Below are 22300 nucleotides of genomic sequence, written 5' to 3'. Positions count from 1 at the left end.
GGGACAGATCAGTGACTAAAAGAGAATGATAGATAGGTAGAAAGATAGATAGATAGATAGATAGATAGATAGATAGATAGATAGATAGATAGATAGACAGACATAGACAAAGACACAGACATATAAATAATGTATATTATCATAGCATCCCAAATCCCCTAAGAATCAATCTCTACAGCCTATTGCCAATGGCCAGTAATGTTGATTTGTTTGTCAGCAATCTACTAATCCTGCCATTCATCACATGCGTGGATCTGCAAATAATCTCAGTCACTGTTTGGGGAGATTTATCCTGATAATGCTAGTTACAGTCACGGTCTCTGGTTTTTTGTTTTTGTTTTTGTTTTTGTTTTGAGGGAAATTTAGCAGAGATATCCAAGGAGAGAAAAACCTCTCCCCTTCAAGGAACAGACAATGCTTCCAGGAGAAATGTATAGAGACTCCAGGAAAACTGATTTTGTTGTCCTCAAAACAATCTTTATATTAAAAACATCATCGGATGCTCATATCAAAATTCAAACTAAAAGTGTCTCAACATTTGATACTTTGCCTTTTGTTAGACATGGGAGATGAAGTTTATGATGATGTGGATGCCTCTGATTTCCCTGCTCCACCAGCAGAGCTGAGGTAAGTAAAATGTTCTCATTTTGAGATGAAAATCCGACTGCTTAAGAAAATTCAACTAGAATAAAACCCCAAAGGCATGTACATCTACTGTGTTTGATCCTGTTTACTCTGTCCTCTCTCTGATCTCAGCTCTAAAGTTTCTGCTAGGTTTGTGGGTGGAAGACCCTGATCCCCCTCCTCCGCTGCCCCCTCCCCAGGGTATTTTGCTCCTGATTATTCTCTGCCTGGTGACTCACTGATGTCTACATTCATTTATCCCTTCATGTACTCATTCACTGGGAAAATATTTGAGAGTCTGATCACAACTGATCTCACTGATTCATCTCCTCCCTTTATTTTTACCCTTTTCCCAAAAGCTTTTTTGTCTTGAACACACTTCTTAGTTTATATCTCACCCCTCACCTACCTTCTTCAAATCTCTTCTGTCCTCCACAAGATTTTTTCCTTTTATGGGAAAAAAAAAAAAGATGATTTGTGTTTTCAAAGGACTTTGCCATATCTCTTTTTCACAAAAGCATCAGATTCTCAAAGGTTCCATTCAAATTAAAAAAAAAAAGTTAGGGGTGAATAGTGACATTCTTCAGCTCACCTAAGGTTTCAATTTAATTTTAGGATAAAACTGTATGAAAAAATGTTAAGATCAGTTAGTACAAAAGGAGTACCATTTGAAACCTCTTTTGAAATAGAAAATAACATGGCAAGATGCTTTTTTATATTCCAATAAACATGTGAGATGAGCTGATACATACGGTGTATAAAAGCAAGAATACCTCTGTAGCTTTCTCAGGAAAAAAGGTGAATAAAAAGATCTTGAGCTTGATTAGTTAAAGGATGAAAGTGACACAAATGGGAGACAATATGCAGCGTCTTCTGAGCAATACTGCAAAAATGCATGAGTGTTTATTTATTTAGTATTTATTTTTTACCAACACTGTTAAGTTAATTTTACTGAACAAGAGAAAGTATCAAGATCAAAGAAACTGAAGAGAGAATATGCTATCATTTCTATGTCAGGATCAAGTTCTATAGGCACAACAAACAAGAAAGATGAAAAGAGAATCCTTCTTTTTTCTGAAAAGAAAATCTAATCTTCAGTAATATGTTAGGTTTGAAAATTCCTCACCACTGGGAAGTCACTTCTATCCCTGACATTTTTTAATGCATTTTTCTGTTTTATATTACTGTAAAAATGTCACCACGTTCCATTAAACAGCTCTCTAGGAACCCAGTTACACACTGGACCTTTTCTTCAAGTAGAATAAACCCCGGCTGATTAAACTTTATGTGATATGTACCATTTTCTTTGCTGCTGCTTATTTTCAGAGTTTAAGACTATTTTATGTTCTCTAACATAATATTCTATTTTAAACTAAAACTAAACTTCAATAAGTTATTTTCAAAGGGAGCTCATGGGCCATTTTTAACATGCATGTATATCCTGATAGTTCCAAAGTGCTAATTTGGGACTGCAAATCCACTACTGACCAGAGCACCGTAACAAAGCAGATACTGAGGCAGGATGCAGAACCCAAGGCAGGACACTGTGCTAATTCATTTCACAGTAAATGAACTAAATTCTGAGATTCAAAGCTTAGGAATCAAACATTTTAAATATATCAGTTACAAACAAAACTTTATTGTAGGTAATCTAGATAAAAATTAAAATCAGTGTTTAGAACTTTTCATTATTCACAAAAAATTCTGATTTTTAAAATTCCCTCCTTCAGAGATTCCCAGCCTTTCCCTAACATCCACAGTGAACCCTAGCAAATGTTCCTCAGCCTTGATTGCAAATTAGTATTACCTGGGGAGCTTTAAAACATATATGTCAGTATCTAGACCCCACTCAGTCTAATTAATTAGAATGTATTTAATTTAATTAGAATTTCTAGAAATTAGACAAAGGCATTGGTACTTTTTTAAAACTTCCCAGATGATCCTGTATGTGGCTGGGCTGAAGAATCACTATCATAGGCTTATTCTTATGACAATTCGCATCAGTCTAGTTGGTATCTATGAGATAAAATGTTACTCTGGCTCCATTTTAAGTAGATATGAAAACCTGACACATAGATAAACTTTTCAAGCCATAAAAATCAATTTTTAAAAAAATGTTCTTTTTCATAAAGCGTTTTCTGTGATATTGGCCAAGCCACTTAATTATCTAGGAAGGTTTGAAAAAATACAGAGAGTTCGACAATAGGTGGGTTGAATCATATGAAACCTCTGATACGTAACCACGTTCACACTATACCTCAGTAATTTTATATGGTTCACCATAATAGATAATCACTTCCATTTTAACCATAATCTGTATTATTTTGAAGAATCTCTTTTGTGTTATGAAATATTATCACTTATTACAATGAATGTACTAGATTTCTAAGAAAAGGAATTAATTAAAAACAAAATTCAACAAAATTGTAATGTTATGGATGAAGTCTCTATTGTATGCTGTTCTTTTTAAACTAAGCTAAATGTTGTTTTATGTGTGTTCTGCCATCTTAGTCAAGGAGCCAAGGCTAAGACAGAAGAAAAAGACCCCAAGAAGCTAAAAAAGCAGGAAAAAGAAGAGAAAGACTTCAGGAAAAAGTTTAAAGTATGTCATATTTAGATATCAAAGTTCAAAGCGTAATGAAAAAACCAATGATTTTTAAGTACCAAAATGCACGTATTAAAAGTGTAATTATCGGGCGCCTGGGTGGCTCAGTTGGTTAAGCGACCGCCTTCGGCTCAGGTCATGATCCTGGAGTCCCGGGATCGAGTCCCACATCGGGCTCCCTGCTCGGCAGGGAGTCTGCTTCTCCCTCTGATCCTCCCCCATCTCATGCTCTCTCTCTCTGTCTCATTCTCTCTCTCAAATAAATAAATAAAATCTTTAAAAAAAAAAAGTGTAATTATCAGTATCAGTTATCCATCCTAACTCCTTTATTTTCTATATAATTTTCTTTACATTTGAATTTATTCCTTTAACAAATTAAGCAAATTCTCATACATGCACAATACATATACTGCAATAATCATTTAAATTCAGCTGTTCTTTGAACTTTAATAATAAGATAATATAAAAATAGAATGGATAAAAAAGATTATATGTATATACACACACACACAAATACATATACATACACTGGAATATTATTCAGCCACGAAAAAGAAGGAAATCCTGCCATTTGTGACAACATGGATAGCCCGTAAGGGTCATTGCTGAGTGAAGTAAGTCAAACAGGGGAAGATGAATATTCTATAATATCACTTAAAAAAGCCAAACTCACAGAAACAAAGTAAAATGATAGTTACCAAAGGCTGGGGTGGGGTACATGGAGGAGATGTTAGTCAGAGGTACAAACTTTCAGTTATAAGATGAATAAGCTTTAGGGGTCTAATGTACAGCATGGTCATTATCCTTAAGAATACTGTATTATATACTTGATAGTTGTAAAGAGAGTAAATCTTATATGTTCTCACCACAAAAAAGAAGTGGAAATTATGTGAGGTGTTAGAGGTGTTAGCTAAAGATATGATGGTAATCATTTTGTAATATATGAGTACATCAAATCAACACATGTACACCTTTAACCTAAAAGATGTTTTTAATTTTAAAAATAGTGATTATATTAGGTTGGTGAGATTATGAGTGGTTTTTCCCTCAAAAATTTTTCTTTAATGTTTTTACATTATTTTTTTAAAACAAGGAACTATTTATTTAGCAAAGGCTTTCTTAGTACATCTGTCAATAAATGGATTCGTTTAATAATACACATCAATCAATAATAAAAATGTTTTTCTTTATTTTTTTCCAGTATGATGGTGAAATTAGAGTCCTGTATTCGACCAAAGTTGCACCCTCCTTAACTTCTAAAAGGTGGGGCACCAGAGATCTGCAGGTGAAGCCTGGTGAATCTCTTGAAGTTATACAAAGCACTGATGATACAAAAGTTCTTTGCAGAAATGAGGAAGGAAAATGTAAGTCACTGCTTACTTTCATCGATACAGCACTCCAGGATTTAATAATCAAACATGTTTTTCTGATCATTAACTTCATTTTGTCTGTGCTTTCTGAATTGTGGAATACATTAAGAAACTAGAGATCTTGCTGTGCTGAAATTGATGTATTTTATTTGAATCCTTTTTCATTTCCCACCTGCTGTATTTGGCACTGTGGTGCCAAGGTAATACCAAATCAGTACTTCTCAAATGCGGCCCCACAGACCACCAGCATCAGAAAACCCTTTGTGTATTAAAATCACGGTTGCCTGGATCCGCCCTTGATCCACTATGAGTTCTGGGGAGTCAGATGGAATCTGGGATCGTCACTCCTTCCCTAGCTTATTCTCAGGTACACGAGAGTGAGAAGCGGTGTGCTGAAGGAGTGAGTGGCTCTTGTTCTGGCCTGGTTTTGAAATCATATAGCACATGGCACATCTAGAATTTCCAGTCTTCCTACCTTGCACACTTACTTGTTTTCATTTCCTGTTTGGACACACTTCATACGACATAGTATTCCAAATGAATATAAGAGAGTCCCTTGTCTTCTTTCCACTTTATGGGCTATTGAAACTGATGGAGGGAAATGTTTTTGTGACATTTGAAAAGGAAGCTTATTTCACTTAAAGTCCAGGGAAGAGTAATTCAAGATTATGCTTCCTGTATTTATTTTTTAATTTAATTTAATTTCAATATAATTCCAGTGTAGTTAACGTGCAGTGTTTCATTAGTTCCAGGAGCAAAATATAATGAGTGAGCACTCCCATACATCACCCAGCACTGATCACAAGTGCACGCCTTCATACAGCATCGTATTCCACATGAATACAAGAGAGTCCCTGTCTTCTTTGACTTTATCGGCTATTAAAACCGACAGATGGAAATGTTCTTGTCAAATTTTAACAAGAAGCTTATTTTATTTAAAGTCCAGGGAAGAGCCATTCAAAATTATGTGTCCTATATTTAAAAGCAAAGAGTCAGTGTGGCTGCCCCCATCAGCTTGGTTAGTCTGTGTGGAAAACATGAACTCTGAGTCGAATTTTAATGACAGGAAGGTGACTCAGGGACAGGAACTGAAATGGGAGTTTTAAGAATAAAACCGGTGACTCAAGGTTGGGGAAATGGATCTAAAGTTATCATGGAGGAGGTGTGGTTGGCTTTTAAAAGGAGAAAATGAAATGTGGGTACAAAGGATAAAAGACACGGGTAGTGTAGTAGTAAGCCTCAAAGGTCACTGGAGATAATGTGTAAACAGTGCTCCAGGAGACGAAGAAAGCCCTCATTCAGACTAGCATTTGTGAGGATGTACCCCAAGGAATAGCTTTACATGCAGAAAAACTCTATGTGTTAAAAGGCCATCAAAAATATTAAAAAGTTTAAAAATTCAGAAAGTGTTAAATAGGTTATGATTATTATACCAGATTGAATATTTACACGATGACTATGATAATAATGTGAGGAAATTCTCACGACACAATAGTAAGAGAAATACGAAGCCTGCTTAATGTGGGATTGGATTTACAGCCAGGTTAAAAAATTATGTAAATAAGAGAAACTAAGCTACGCTGCTAATAGAGGCTGATTGAGGTGAGGAGCTAAATGAACCTGTTTTCTTTCCTCCACGTTCCAAATTATATTACATTTTTTACAAGAGAGAATTGTCCTAGTACCCTTGTCCTGTGGCCCTTTCTCCGGCGCACAAGCTTCAGACCGATCTTGCCCTGCTGTCCTGAGATTCTTGTCTTTCACAACAAAGCCCATCTAAAGCCATGCTCTTCAACTCCAAAGTGCACACCCATCGCATGGGGATCTTGTCAAAAATGTTAATTCTAATTCAGTAGGTCTGAGGTGAGGTGTAACATTCCGCGTTTTACTGAGCCACCAGGGGATGGATGCTGCTGGCCCATGGAACATACTCTCGAGTAACAAGGGTATAAATGGCTTCATCAACAACCTGTATGGAGATAGATGAGCAGGAGGATGCAGCACCAGAAACGGAAATTTGGAGGAGACCCTTATCTTTCTAGGAGCCAGTAGACCTTAAGAATGAGAAAAACAGTAATTACTCAGGGATGATTCTGTAATCTGCTATCATTTCCTATTTGGACATCAACAATTCTGAATACTGTTATGAATACTGGAGGGCTCCTGCCCTCTTAAAATCTATCACTGGTTAAAAATGAGAAGGGCGAACATTATGTAAAATGCTGATAGATCACAAGCAATGGCTCCATGTAACTTTTATCAGTTTTTTCCTGGCACAGTACCAATGCACTTTACAAGTCCCAAGCTCCCTGATAACTAATTCAAGTCTTAGGTGGTTTGGGGTCCATCTCAAACAGAATGGAAACCTGATGATTCTATCAGTAGGGCTTGTATACCTGATGTTGTTTATTTAAAGACTTTCTTTGGACTCTGGACTTCGTCTTAGCTTCTCCATTTAGGGGTGATTCTGGGAATCACTTATGAGCAAGTGGAAAAGGAGACAGGAAAGGAAAGGCAGTCAATAAAACCTTGTAATGGAAAAAGTTGCCACTTAGATAATTGGAGCTTATACCCGTTGAGAACTCAGAGAGGCAGTGTTATCACAGCCAATGGGAAACAAATTGGGGTATTGATACATCAACTCCTGTCCATGTGGAGTTGAAGCCTCCTCCTGGGCAGGTGGCGAGCCATTTGGGATACCAAGCTAGCTGACAAAGAGCTCTGGAAGCCAGAGAAAAGTGATCAGTTAAAAAAAAAAAAATTGCTGGGCGCCTGGGTGGCTCAGTTGGTTAAGCGACTGCCTTCGGCTCAGGTCATGATCCTGGAGTCCCGGGATCGAGTCCCGCATCGGGCTCCCTGCTCAGTGCGGAGTCTGCTTCTCCCTCTGACCCTCCCCCCTCTCATGCTCTCTCTCTCTATCTCATTCTCTCTCTCAAATAAATAAATAAAATCTTTTTAAAAAAATTGCTAGTGCTGTCCTTTGGAAGTTGGGTGAGCCAAAAGGCACTGACATGGTAGCGGGGGAAGGTCTATGGGAAGGCCACCCGGAGCATCTGCTGTTGCCTTTCATGTTAAGCTTTATTCCAAAATATAATGATCCTATCCACTTAATTTCAATTTTATTTTGCCAAATCTCCTGCTTTTCTTAACTTTTCTAAACCTCCTGCTTATTCCTTCCTTGAACTGGATCCTTGGCATTCTTAATTTCCCTAATCTCTGATCCATCACTCATGTAACTTCTATAGGATTTGGGAGAATTGTTGTGTAGATTTAACCCTCTCTCATCAGATTATTGCAATAGCCTTTCAAATGATATGTCTACCTTACCCTTACTCTCAGCCAATCCACCTGCCACACTGTTACTCAAATACCATTTTTTAAAAAAACAAAAGCATCTCTACGCTAGTACATAAAACCCTGTAGATCTAGCCTCAACCCCATCTACTATTTCCCATCTGCAACTGCCACTCCAAAAATATATACTACTGACTTGTCATTCCCTGAATAAATTATGCTATTTCATCCTTCTATGCTGTTTTATTCTACGTCCAGTGCCCATAATTGTCTACTAAAAACAATCCAGTTGTCATCTAAAATTGGAAGCACATCCACTCCTTACTCCTCAGTCACCCATCACAATTTCTCTCTCCCCGGCCCCACCATGCTACTGCTTTTGTCCCTGGAATTGTCCTTCCTATTTTATCAATCTATTACTCGTATTAGACTCTGAGCTTGAGAGTAACTTCACGGAAATGTTCTCAACATTGTGCTGCCGATACATCCTGCGGTGCTTGGCACCTTTTTCGGGGCTTACTGAATTGAATGTAAGAATTTGGAAATTGCAGGGCGCCTGAGTGGCTCAGTTGGTTAAGCGACTGCCTTCAGCTCAGGTCATGATCCTGGAGTCCCTGGATCGAGTCCCGCATCGGGCTCCCTGCTCGGCGGGGAGCCTGCTTCTCCCTCTGACCCTCCTCCCTCTCATGTGCTCTCTCTCTCTCATTCTCTCTGTCTCAAATAAATAAATAAAATCTTTAAAAAAAAAAAAGAATTTGGAAATTGCAGTTGGAGAACCAGATGAAAGTCTGACATATAGACACGCACAGGAAGAAGTCTGCAGAATAGTTTAACTTGTTAGAAGACAGAAGTTTTCTTAGTCCTAGTGATGTGGCTTGCTTGTTGTGTATCATTTAGGAGCCTTTAAATGTTTCATTTCCTCATTTCTACATCTGCTTAGCTGTAAAGGCATTTGCAGTCCAAAACCATGGTAACCTTAACATTTTCCTTACTTTCCATTCCTTAATCCATCAAAGAAAAGCAAGCATAGCTTACTTAAACTTAATTTGTAATGGTAGGAAATTAGAGGCAAAAGCATTAACAATAATTTCTTCCCATTGTGGAGTTGAGTATAAGCCACCATTACAAGCATTCTCACATTTGATCAATTCACCCCCTGGCTTGTGGAAACACATATCGCAGAGGCGTTGAGATCTTAACTATGTATTTCTGGCACATCCCCAGATGTTTAGAATTTCTTGCTAATATTTGAGCGTATTCCACAACTCGATGTCTCATAAGCTGTGGGTTTCCCCACCTCCTGTCACTGGAGCAAAATTTTCTACAATAAGTGTGGAAGGAAACATGAACTGAATTATTTGTGATTAAAATGTACTCATTTTCTTCAGGCATCAAGGAAAGGGAATTTCAAAGATTGGATTTTCTCAAATCCAATTAATCATTTCTCTGCTTAAATAATTTTGTTTTCAATTTTAAAACAGCATATGCTCACTGAAGAAAATTTTTTAAATTCAGAAACTTTAAAAGTCCTCTGATTTGAAGCCCTAGGAAGGAGAAAGAGACAGAGAGAAAGAAGACAAAGAGAGAGAACATTTCTATAATACTAGGCTAATAATTTATATTTAGTCTTCTACACTGTGTTTTGTTTTTTTCTTTCTGTTATATTATGAGCAGGTTCCCTTGAAGTCAGGCATTGTTCCACTTGTGTGGGTAAATCTGTGCAACATGATTTTATTGTTTTTAACCTGCATGAGGCCAAATTGAGTAAATTGAACTTTATTTCTGGACTTGCTCATGACAGATGAAATAATAAAGAAATAACAAAAGTTGTCATTTTTATTAAGCAAGAAATTTGAAAATATTAGAATGAAGATATTTTCAATTTTTCCAAAGACGATTTTGTGTTTCCTTCATAATTTTGTATTCATGACACCCTTCTTAAAGGTGAATCAGTCCTGAGAACTGGCTCATATGGGGGATGGGTGTTACTTTCTGAATTAGCTTTATCCCACCACATATTTCAAAACACTTGTTTCAAGCCTCTGTGCCCTGCTGTATGAATATGAAGTTTCCAAATAATAATTTCATATTAGTTTCCAAATAAAACTTTCAATTTCATATTCAATGATAATTCATGTGAGAATCCCTGGTGGGCCAGCACCCACAGTAAACATGGTACCCATTCTACATGGCATGGAGCCACGATGACTTTTTTGCTTCTTTCATTTGTACTTCTCATTAATATGCCTTATGACGGATGTACATGGAACACTGAAGCAAAGAGATCATTTTTCTACTGCAAAAATAATTATTTCTAGGAACTATAATGGGAAGATGATATAAAATATAAAAATTCATGGTGGGTCACTTTTTTCAACACTGTCATGAATCAATCATGCTTTTAATAGAATGAGGTTTTAGAGATTTTTAAAGGCACTAGACAGCGAAATCTATGCTGTATTAAAAAGTCATTAACACTGTAAAAATGCTATAGGATAGTAATTTTATAGCTAATGAGCCCCAAATTATCACATCATTTCAGGAAACTAAAATAGAGCAGTACAGTACCATCCCACACTGCATCTTCTTGATACATTTTCTTAAGCAATATTCATCATCATTCACATTTATGTAGCTCATCCACAAAAGCAACATCTATAGCAGAGCATCCAACAAAAGGAAAAGCCATTCCTTAGAGCTCCGGAATAGGCAAGATACAGGAGGAAATATAATAGGCATTTGAGAATCTAAAATATATTTTTTATAAATAATTTTGTGAAGACAGGCTATTAAGCTGTATATCATGAGTTATTAACCTTGCTCATGTAAAGGACTACTTAATGCTTAATTACTATAGACGGTACTTAATCCAGGTCCACACAATTTTAGCATAGATGAATTTTCTCTTTTTTTTTTAAGATTTTATTTATTTATTTGACAGAGAGAGAGAGCACAAGCAGGGGGACCAGCAGGGAGGGGGAGAGGGAGAAGCAGGCTCCCTGCTGAGCAGGAAGGCCGATGCGGGACTCGATCCCAGGACGCTGGGATCATGACCTAAGCCGAAGGCAAACGTTTAACAGGCTGAGCCACCCAGGCGCCTCTAGCATAGATGAGTTTTCAAAAGATTACTTAAAAGCAAAGGAAAATAAACACTGTTGATTGCCAAAAATGATGTTTATATTCTCTTTGTTTTGTTCTTTATTTCTTTAAATCTTCTAAAGATTTTTTAAAAAACAAGAATATATATATTTTTTTTAAAGATTTTATTTATTTATTTGAGACAGAGAGAATGAGAGAGAGAGAGAGCACATGAGAGGGGGGAGGGTCAGAGGGAGAAGCAGACTCCCTGCCGAGCAGGGAGCCCGATGCGGGACTTGATCCTGGGACTCCAGGATCATGACCTGAGCCGAAGGCAGTCGCTCAACCAACTGAGCCACCCAGGCGCCCAAAAAAAACAAGAATATATTGATGCTGGAGTTAAGTCCAGTCTCTGGCAATAGCTTTAATTTCTTATATACTTCTCTAATTTTTTATCTTCTAATTTTAATTCAGACACATTACAAAGCCTGAACAGCTCACAGAGATTTCCTTCACTGTCAAAAGCTTCAACTCATCTACGTCATTACTTTTAAATTATTAATTTAAACATGAATATCTCATGGGAACACTTATTATTGTATTCTTTTATTTCCCAGTTTGTTTTAAGAAAAAATATTCAAAAGAAAAGAAGAGCCACCAATTTTAACTAATGGAAACAAAAAAAGTTTGGACTATTACTGTCTATAGAGATGTGTTCACATTTTATTTTAGCTCTAAACATCAGCGCAGGTAAAGACAGGCTTCAGTTATTGGGACCATGACAAGAAATCCACAGTTTGTTCTAAAAACTTGTTATCTGTATAGATTTTTCTCTTTTGAGAGACACACGTAGAATTAAATTTCTTAGAGACGAGCTTATCCCCTTTTAAAAATTAGGTTAAATTATGATACATACCTTAAATTTTTTAGAAGTCTGTTAACATGAAATGAATAAAAGAACTGTGAAATCAAAGGCAACCAAGGGTATTAATTTTTAGATGTTCTTACATTAATAATTTTTGCTACTGCTTTAACTGAAATAAAAAAGGAAGGTATAACGAGGTCTAATTTTTCAGAGTCTGAGAAAAATATTACATTGTTGTGCTTTTATCATTTTGACACATGCTTCATTATTACCATACTACAGGAATTCAAAGATAACTTTGATTCTTCCTTTTCCAAATAGGATTTTAAAAAGTTTTCATTAAAAAATGGTGAATTTCTTGATAAAATATTTCAGTGGAGTTTTTTTTTACCCTGGAATATTTCAGGGGAAAGTTTGTTTTCTTAAGTTTCAATCTATAGTTTCATTTGTATGATCCCACTTTTTAAAAAAAATGTTTTTGCATGTTAAATCAATGGCAATATAACATCAGTATGTTTAAGTAAGTTTATTATCATTTGTATTAATCTTTGCCTACGAGCTTCCTGGTTTATAATTTTTTACACATTTAGTCTAATAAAAATTAGATCTAAAGTGGACCAAGACCAATAGATTGGCTCTGAAGGAATTTAGAGGCTGTATTGACAAGGCAATGAATGCTACTAATCTCAAACATACAGTAGTGTTTAGGTACTAACACAAAACTAATGATTCCGAAGATTAGTAATATTCATTAAATGTCAGCAGAAATTTTCTCAAGAAAAATAGTCTGAATTTTTTCTTAGGATTATTGTGCACAATAGAGGCAAAGATAACCTTTACTTTTTTGCATAAAATATGGTCTATTTCCTATTTAATAGGGGAATCCCTAGAATGCCTGGTATGTGTTCTTCTAATAATGACTTGTTTCATGAAAGATGAAAGTGCACATGTTGACACTCTGTCAAATGGCAAAAGCAGTATGGAAGACCTTCCACACTGAACGTGAGAATTATTTTGAGACCGTTTAGAATGCATACTCCCCCAAGTAATCACAAGATTGCTGATCTGAAAGGGGAGTTGAAAACAGTTTTGACTCTGTTCAATATAATAGAATTTTAAAAGTTAAGGCTTTGATCTGGTGGTATTTGAAATACCTACCTACGAACTACTTTTGTATTTAGAGAAACTATAAATTCTCCCTAGGACTGGGTCTCATGGATAACACCATGAAGAAATAGAGTAAAATTTGGTAGAGCCTTGTGCTAGGACCTGCAGCAGCTTGGAGAAGGTAATTTGTTTCTCTTTAAGGGGAAAGGTTGTAAATGGAGGAAAAGAGACATGTAGGAGACAGTGAAAAAAATAGAGAGAAAAGGAGAAGAAAAGAAGGGGGGAAAAGTGGACATGAATAAGTAAAATAGGTCCGAGCCCCTGAGTGGTTCATTTGGTTGAGCGTCTGCCTTCGGCTCAGGTCATGATCCCAGGGTCCTGGGATCCAGCCCGGCGTCTGGCTCCCTGCTCAGTGGGGAGTCTGTTTCTCCTTTTCCCTCTGTCCTCTGGCTTGTGCTCTCTCTATCCCAAATAAATAAATAAAATCTTTAAAAAAGAAAAATAGGTCATATTTGGAAATAGAATTATTCAGTATATCACATTATATCATATCATATTACATTAAATATTCAATTCTATTTCACTTTCTTAAAAGAAACAGTAAAGATTATTAGATTCTGTACTATTAATAAAATTTATTTTCTTTTTTTTCATAGATGGTTATGTCCTTCGGAGTTACTTGGTAGACAAGTAAGTTCATTTTCTTCTACTACTATGCTTGCAAAAAGAATGCTATGCTTTTCTTTAAGAAAGATTGCTAATAACATCTAAATAATATAATCTACTAAACTGTCATAAATAAATTTTAAAACAATATGCTATCCTAATGTCAATACCAATGTCATTATGTACCCATAATAAAGTTAAGGTTTTCCTAAAGTGTCACTCTTTTAAATAGACAAAAACCCTTCTCGTTCATGAATATACAGTTCATAGTTATAAACATTCATTGAAGACAGATGTGGCAAACATTGGAGACAGGGGAAAACCACTAACACTTTCATTAATATTTTGCCTTTCATTACTCATTATTGGCAGTTGGTGGAATTGAATTAATCAGGGGCCAATTAGTGTCTACACAGTAGGTGCTAATGTCACCTGTTAGTAATTTGGCCGCCATTTGAGGGCTTTTCTTTACTAGGCAGAGTAGAGCATTAAGTTGCCTTTTTGGAAGCATGCCAGAAAAAAGATAGTCGTCAATGATTCTTCTATTTTTATGAATAAGACATTGTCACGGTCTGGTACTAGTGTTCTATGAGAGTCCCACTCAAACGCTGTAAGATTCTGTTCCAAGTATATCAGTGCAAGAAGTGAACTCCGTTATCAGGTCATATGCCAACATAAAGATTTACAAAATTCTGCATAATAAAAAAATCAAGGAAGATTCACAAACTGTATCCATAAACAACCTGACACCAATCAGAAAGAGACAACTCAATGCTAGTGCTTTGTCAGCAAACTAGTAAAGAGTCAAATAAAAATAATCATAATACTTTTCTTTTTCTCAGACCATTAATCACAATGGTAGGCAAGGCACTTTTTTATTTTTCTATTTTCTATGAAAGATAAAATTTCAGGGAAAGAATACGTGGCTTCATCAGTGATTATTACAGGGTGATGGAGAGAGAATTTAGAAAGTATACTCTAAGTAATTATTGGTTGACTATCTATTGACGTGAATACTTAATAAATGTGTATTGAATGAATGATAGCAAGATCTATCCTCTTTGCATTTGTACCAGATCTCCAGTAGCCAACCCTCCCTTAATCTCAGAGAAAGGATCCAAACAGAAGACATAGGCAGCTCACAACATCTGCCGTAGTTGGCAGCAACTTGGAGGGCCTGCTGTTGCTTCCATGATGAAAGCAGACATAGTACTGGAACCAAAAGTGGGTCTGGTCAAGGCGATAGTCACCTTACACTAGTCACTGAACTTTGAGACTGTAATCTACATTTCAAGGCCATATTCGCCATTTATAAAATTTCTATTTTAATTACTTGTATGTCATTCTCTCCTCCATTAGATTATAAGCTTCTTAAAATCAAAGCTTGTGTCTTACTCATGATTATATCTCCTCGTACATCGGAGGGACTCGGTGGGTAAGGTGTGGAGAGCAGAATATTTTACAAAGATTCAGGACCAAGTACAACCAAAATGTGTAAAAGTAGCCGGAGCTATTATTATGCATGCAGCCTATAACCATAAACATTTTTAGAATTACATAAGAATCACCACACTAACCATATCTTGGCTACTCATTTTGAAACTAATATTTATGTATTTTATAATTAATATTTAGAAATTTTAATTAGAAACATGTAAAAATAATGCACCCATTTCTTATGCCAAATATTATTCTATTTCTTTTTTAATATTATTCTATTTCATTCAACATTTGAAGTTCAAGTGAAAGTATAAATCTGATTATTAACAAATACAAAGAATCCATTAGGGGAGCACCTGGCTGGCTCAGTCAGAGGACAATGTGACTCTTGATCTCCGGTCCTGAGTTCAAGCCCCATGTGGGGTATAGACATTACTTAAAAAAAAAAAAAAGCCTCCATTAGGGCCCCAAGTGGAGTATTGTGCCATGATTTTTCAGTTTGTTCAGTTCAATAAGCACTTCTTACAACATACAGCTCTGTCCTAGGCTCACGGTTGGATCTAAAGGTGAATAAAGCATGGTGTATGCTCTTGAGGCATGTTTCCACTATTCCATATGTCTATGATATGGAATAAGTTGTGGGTTTTTTGGTTACTTTAGAATAGAACAGAGAATTAGGTTAAACCAATAAAAGATGATGCAGATGAGCATGAAATTTCTTCCCATTTATAAATTCACATTTAACTTCTCACCTTTAAATGCTTAATTGTGTCCCATAAAATCATATTACTAACTTTTTAATCTAAATATTGCCTTAATGTTAAGAAGATATTTTCTTTAAAATAAAAATTTTTTTCTACATTTACAGTGATGGAGAGATCTATGATGATATTGCTGATGGTAAGTCTCACATGGCACCCACCACCGAAAACAATTAACAGTGAATTTACTGCTCTTACAAATACTAAAAATAGCTTGCTGGATTAATTAGAACTTTCCAATCTGATCAGAATTTGAATCACTTGAAAATGTTAGGAAAGGTAAATGCTCTGGTATAATTTAAGAAAATTATTTTTGCACATGACTGGAAATCAAGGAAGAATCTTATTTATTTTCTTTGAAAACAGAAGTATGAAAATAGTGAATTTTTCATTATACCATTAATCTTAATACGAATTACTTTCATCCACAAAAATATGTATACTTGACCAATTAGTAGGTACTTATTTCATAACCTATAATACTCACTAGTATTCTTTCAGCATCACATATTTACAAATTATAATCTAAAAAATTAATCTCATCTGAAATGGCACATAGAGTTACTCATGTGGCCTTTTAGTTTCCTTTTAAAATTATGGTTCTTATTCATATTTAATATCTTCAATCTCATTTAGGATAACTACCAAAAAGTATGTTTAATTAAGTGCCAGATAAAATAATCTTGAGTCTCATTTTGATAAAGAATAAATCTGTCTAGAAACTTCATTAGAATTAAATACTGAGCAATGAAAGTTAAATACATATATGGTCTTCCATGTAACTACTTTTTCACAAAGTGAGCCAATTCTACATTTTTTTTTTAATCCTAAACTGGGAGAGTGTGAATCACCCACGTTTCTAACCTTGGAACACTTAGAAGCTATGTGTTTTGTATAACTCTATTGAAATTTGTATTTTTTTTTTCAGGTTGCATCTATGACAATGACTAGGTCTCGGTCTTGTTCATTCTGTTATGTACATTTGATGCCAAAACGAAGTCTGAGTTTTAATGGACATGTGATTGGATATCATAGAAAATGAATGCACACAACTACTTGTTACCATTTGTTATACAATTCTGATTATCTTTATGAAGTTTTGAAACTTTGGACTTAGAAAGTGATCATAACATCTTGGAAGACTGCATCGAAGAGATGTAAGAATTACTAAATATTCCATTTCTGCCTCAGCTGCAGTTATGAAGGCGCTTCTTTTAGACCATCAGTAGACAGCATCCCCTCCCTAAAAAAAAAAAAAAAAATGAGAAGAAATGACTGTGTTGTCTAAAGAAATATGAGGAGGAAGAATAAAGAAATAAGGGGAGCCTGGGTGGCTCAGTCGTTAAGCGTCTGCCTTCGGCTCGGGTCATGATCCCATAGTCCTGGGATCGAGCCCCACATCGGGCTCCCTGCTCGGCGGGAAGCCTGCTTCTCCCTCTCCACTCCCCCTGCTTGTGTTCCCTCTCTCACTGTCTCTCTCTCTGTCAAAAGATAAATTAAAAAAAATAAAAGGAAGAAAATACTAAAACATTCTATAAGAAGGAAAACTATTTTCTGAACCTCTAATTATGATTGTATCTTATATTCTTTATTCAAATTATCTATCTTTAAAGGGGCACAACTGTCTCCTCTCTTGCTGGTGGGATCAATGTTTTAAAAATTACATTGGTAGCCGAACTTGTGTATAAAGATTGTCCCTGTTTGTTAATTGTGAATATATGTTAAGTATTTGATAAGAATGTATGCATTTGGTGTGCACACTTAAGATTGAAACTGTAGAAGAGTCAAAAATCAGTTTTCTTTTTGCAGATTCTTCCGCTAACAGTTTAATCATGTGCTCTGTTTAAAGTACTGTTGGAACTAGAGTAGATAAGAATGAGGATTACCCTAAAATTATGAAGAATGGAAGATGGACTTTGAAATTAATTAGGCTTTTATGGCACCTCTTTACTATGAAGACTCTTTTGAAGGTTTTTGCTCTTCAGTTACTTCTGTGGAACTTTTTTTTAACCACTTTACTGGAAAGTTGGCCTAATTGTTTGGACTAGAATGTTTCCTACTCATACATACTCTTTCCCAAAGCAACTCCAAACAAAATGTGAAGCATTTGGATTCCAAATGCTAAGAACACTAAAGACCATGATACAAAATGCAAAACCCTAACACCCAAGAAAATGGCATGTTAGGTAATTTTTTCACAACTTCAAGAATAGTCTAATCCTAAAGCCGGCTCTGCTGCTAATGAACCATGATGTGATATTGGGTAACCTCCCAGTTTCCTCATCTGCAAATTACAGGATTAGACAAAATCAGTTTTTCCCAACATTTTTATGACCAGTTACCTCAAACTTCTACAATCCTTCCCCCAACCCCAAATCCCATATTTCAGAAACCTTTGTGTATCTTTAAAACTCATTGATTAAATAATGATTAATGCATTTTCCATATTTTAATATTGCAAAGGCCCATTGGAGCTTCTGAAGAGTGGCCCACGGAATTGAAATCATTTCAAATCATTGTAACCTCAGCCTTCATATGGGTAAAGTGTGATTTCCATTTGGTGTGTTAAAATTTGAAAATAGATCGTCAAAAAAAAAAAAAAAGAAAGAAAGAAAAGAAACCATCAACCTTTATTGCTCAATTTATAGAGTCTGGAAGTCTAAGCCCCCACATTAGAAACCAATGATGTCAAAGTCCCCCTCCAATTATGAAATACTTTGATGTCTACTTTTTGATAGGCTAAGCCAATAAATGCTAATATGATGAAATTATTTTAATAGATAAATTACATGGTTCAAAAGTATTTTTGATTTTGTTAAACTTGGTAGCAAATATACATAATACACTGACAGTATATCTCCAGTTATTACTTCCTGATTGAGAAAAACATAAATTCAATACACTATCAGTTTTTAAAATTCCAAATTAAACCAAGAGAATATTTTAGAGTTTTGGGCTATACACCAAGAAACAGACACAGACATGCGTACAAAAGATTTATGTAATAGATAATCATCTTAATATAAAAGACATATTTGACATATTAATTTTAATATACTAAATATTATTTCTGTTATAGTTTTATGTATGGAATTTTGTCACATGAGAAGAGCTACAAATAAATAATACCTTCAGCAGATAACTTCGCCTCCTACTTCATCAAGAAATTGAGGTCATCAAACTTTCTCTCCCATAATTTGGTCCCACATCTGCAGAGTCTTTCTCTAAGCCCAATCTTACCTGTTTTTGCTTCAGCCTCAGAGGATGGAGTACTTCCTGTTCAAGACTGAACCTTCCATTAGTGTCCCTCATGCTTTTCTTCCTATTTTGAATGAAATTGAAATAACCAAGCACAATTCCCTTCAACTTCCAACAACGTTTAACCTTAACCCATGTTCAGACATTGTCCCAAGGAATAAGATGTCACTCCTCAAAGCCATTACCTTTATCCAAGTTCTTCTTCTTTCTTTCTCTGAAATCTTCTTCCTTCACAATTAACTAATTCTCTCTCACACACGAACACACACACAAAGTCCCTGCCCAACTTTTCCCCCATTCCCTTCTTCTCTTCCTTTTTTTTTTAACTTCTTCCATTGTGCAGATTCCCTCCTCTAGGCTTACAACATACTGAAGTTCTTCTCATTCAAAAAACAACAGAAAGCCTTGCCTTGAATCCAAACATCCCTCAAACTACAACCCATTTCTATCTTCTATCTTCCTTTTCTCATTCCATTGTCTTAAAACGGTAGGGTGCATTTGGCATGAGGAGAATACTACACCTCACAGACCCCCAACTATGGGAAGCTTAACTCAGCAAAGGTCCTGCCTTCTACACTCTGAATCCTGTTTCCACAGTTATGCCAACACCAGGCTTCCTAGAGACTGCTCCTAGCCAATGACTAAGCACGGCAGTCCTTTTCCTGAAAGATACAGAAGACCTCAGGTGGCAGGCTGTGGTTTGAAGACTCCCCGACTGCCTTGCCAAAACTTCCTTACCTTGCATAGTACTCTGAGATGTTTATTCCCAACATTCCTCGCCACCCCCTCTACATTAGGGTCAGACTCTCTGATGGGCTCCTCCAACCTTCCCTGACTCTCTCCCCATTTCCTCTCACACATACATTCTTCCATTTTTTTGTAATGTCAGCCATTTATCATGGGAAATAAATCAGATGAAGCACAGACCACACTATAGCTCTCCAACTTGCCAATAATGAGGAACCTTTTCATGGGGGTGAGTGATGGACAAACCTCATTTACTATCTAGGACAGCCAGATTGCATTTCTGTTAGAAGCACCAAATGCCCTTGAGAGGTCTAGGAGGAATGTAATCATAAAAAACTAAGGCTGCTTGCTGCACACGAACTCCTCAGCACCTGATGGGATGCAAATGCCATGACCTGGAATAGAAATTTAAAGTCAAATTATGGTTTGGGATTTGCCCAGCTGAGAATAATATTCAATAGCTGATACAGGCTATTTATTGGCAGACAGGTTCTTACTACCAAAGAAGAAGACAGAAATACCGTCTATGACCACCTTCTTATATCAGTTCTTAGAAACAGATCTTTGAAATGATGTAATATTTTTCAAAAACTTCAATTAAGTTCATGAAGAATTTTATTCAGGCATGTAAATTATCTCTTCCTTTTCAAACTCATGATCTTACACAGGCCGTCAGATACGGAAGCTTGACTCTTCATCACCTCTGTAGGAGCGGTATTGAAAGTAAAACTTTTTAAGGTAGGGTGAAATTGAGGTTATTGTTCTTTAGTTAACATGATATGCTTGTTAGAGCTTCACCCTATATGGTAGAAGCTGTGTTAAGAAAAGCACTGAAATGCTGTTGCCACCCACATGCCTCAGGGGACGAGAGGTTTGTGTTTTTTGTGTGTTTTTTGTGGTTTTTTTGTTTTTGTTTGTTTTGTTTTGGTTTTGGTTTCTTGTCTTTAATATGTATAGATCTAAAAGAGGTGCAGTAAGCTATCATGGTTACTAACCTCCAAGATCTAAATAAATGTACAGGTCTAGAAAACCAAAACCACAAGGTATTAAAAGTTTTTGTGAATTTGTCTAGAAGAAAAACAATAGAAAAATCTCTCCTAATGGTAACATAACTGCAGAAATAGACATACTCAGAAGGTATCTTAGGTTGGGTCCTCCAGAAGCTGAGCTTGAGACTAGAATTCTTGTGTGAGGGATTTGTTGAGGGGGCTCTGCAGGAAAAAAAAAAAACAAAAACAAAAAACCTGTAAGAATGAGGAAGCGGATAGCACAGGGGTAGAAGTTGGGCAAAGATGTGTATCTAGCTGCAGCCTATGCTTAGCCTGATTTCAGAAGAAAGAATTGGAACAAGAGGGGCTCCATTGAATTACCCCATTCCCCCGAGGGCACATGATGTGATGAGCGCTGGGTGTTATATGCAACTGATGAATTATTGAACTCTTATATCTGGAACTTATGATGTACTATATGTTTGCTAATTGAATTTATATTTAAAAAAAAAAGATTGAATCAGAAAGAAAGGAAATGATCAGTTGAGGACTAAATCTGGTAACTGAAAATTATCCTAAGATTCTATTGAGACAAAATTTTGGACTAAGGGACAAACATTTCTATTTTAAAATGTTTATAAAACAAGAGTCATCACTATTGGGGCGGGGGGGGGGGGGAAGAAGGGCTCCATTGAGTCAGCTGTCCTGAGGCAAGGGAGCTGGGCTTGTATCTCCCCATCAGCAGTCACTGGTTACCGGAGGCTTCCTCTCCCAACCTCAATCTCCTATGTGTCTGTGTCTGTGGGCAACACTGCCTCTTGGGCTGAGAGACATTCTCTGAAGTAAGGTGCAGCTGTGAGTTTCAGCAACCAATTCTTACAGCAGCTGAGGGTTGGGTGCACCTGCCTGTAAAAGTTACCAGGGGTAGATCAGAAGTAAATTTCCCGCAGAAATAGTGGGCTTTCTCATCAAATAGGAAGGGACATAAAAGCGTGTATTTTATGGACCAAACACTAAAGCTGGCCTTCTCCGCATCATTAAGGGGTTGCCCCGGCTTGTCAAGGTCCTGTCAACGTCCTGAATCATTTCAGTGGCAATGTCACCTAAAGTCACCAATCGTACACTGGTAAGTATGTTGAGAGGCGGTTGAAAGATGAATGTTCATTATAAGTCTATTTATTACTATTCTATGTATCTCACTTGTTTATTCAAAAGGTAAAATCATCCAATCTCAGTATTGGAGTCAATTCCTTATACGTGCTGCATTTTCACTGTCATGCCCACCATCTGTTAGCATTTATTGAGTGCTTACTGTCTTCTAGACACTGTGCTGAGTGCTATGAGCCTTGTCCTATTTAAACCTTATAGCAACCCTATCAAGTCAGGCTCAGAGGAAATGAGACTTAGATGTGACATATGCTTTGCCCAAGTTTCATGAACATGCTCAAGATCTTGTTATTGTGATATCCTGTCTTCCATGTGTATGATACACACTT

The 22300-nt window shown here is 36.2% G+C and overlaps 1 protein-coding gene across 2 annotated transcripts in view; it reads left to right on the top strand.

The window, feature by feature from the left end:
* LOC118006343 (FYN-binding protein 1-like) overlaps positions 1 to 17601 on the top strand; it is a 150726-nt gene extending 133125 nt beyond the window's left edge. For both annotated transcript variants that reach the window (XM_034998962.1, XM_034998961.1), the window contains 6 exons: positions 561 to 627; positions 3136 to 3226; positions 4431 to 4593; positions 13600 to 13633; positions 15918 to 15949; positions 16739 to 17601. In XM_034998962.1, the coding sequence (XP_034854853.1) occupies positions 561 to 627; positions 3136 to 3226; positions 4431 to 4593; positions 13600 to 13633; positions 15918 to 15949; positions 16739 to 16761 (410 nt within the window). In that variant the 3' untranslated portion in view covers positions 16762 to 17601. The remainder of the gene's footprint in view (positions 1 to 560; positions 628 to 3135; positions 3227 to 4430; positions 4594 to 13599; positions 13634 to 15917; positions 15950 to 16738) is intronic.
* Positions 17602 to 22300: the final 4699 nt, after the last annotated feature.

Source organism: Mirounga leonina, unplaced genomic scaffold, assembly GCF_011800145.1.
Source record: "Mirounga leonina isolate KUSES-001 unplaced genomic scaffold, KU_Mleo_1.0 Mir_96, whole genome shotgun sequence".
NCBI lineage: Eukaryota > Metazoa > Chordata > Mammalia > Carnivora > Phocidae > Mirounga > Mirounga leonina.
This window is presented reverse-complemented; position numbering and strand designations above follow the sequence as displayed.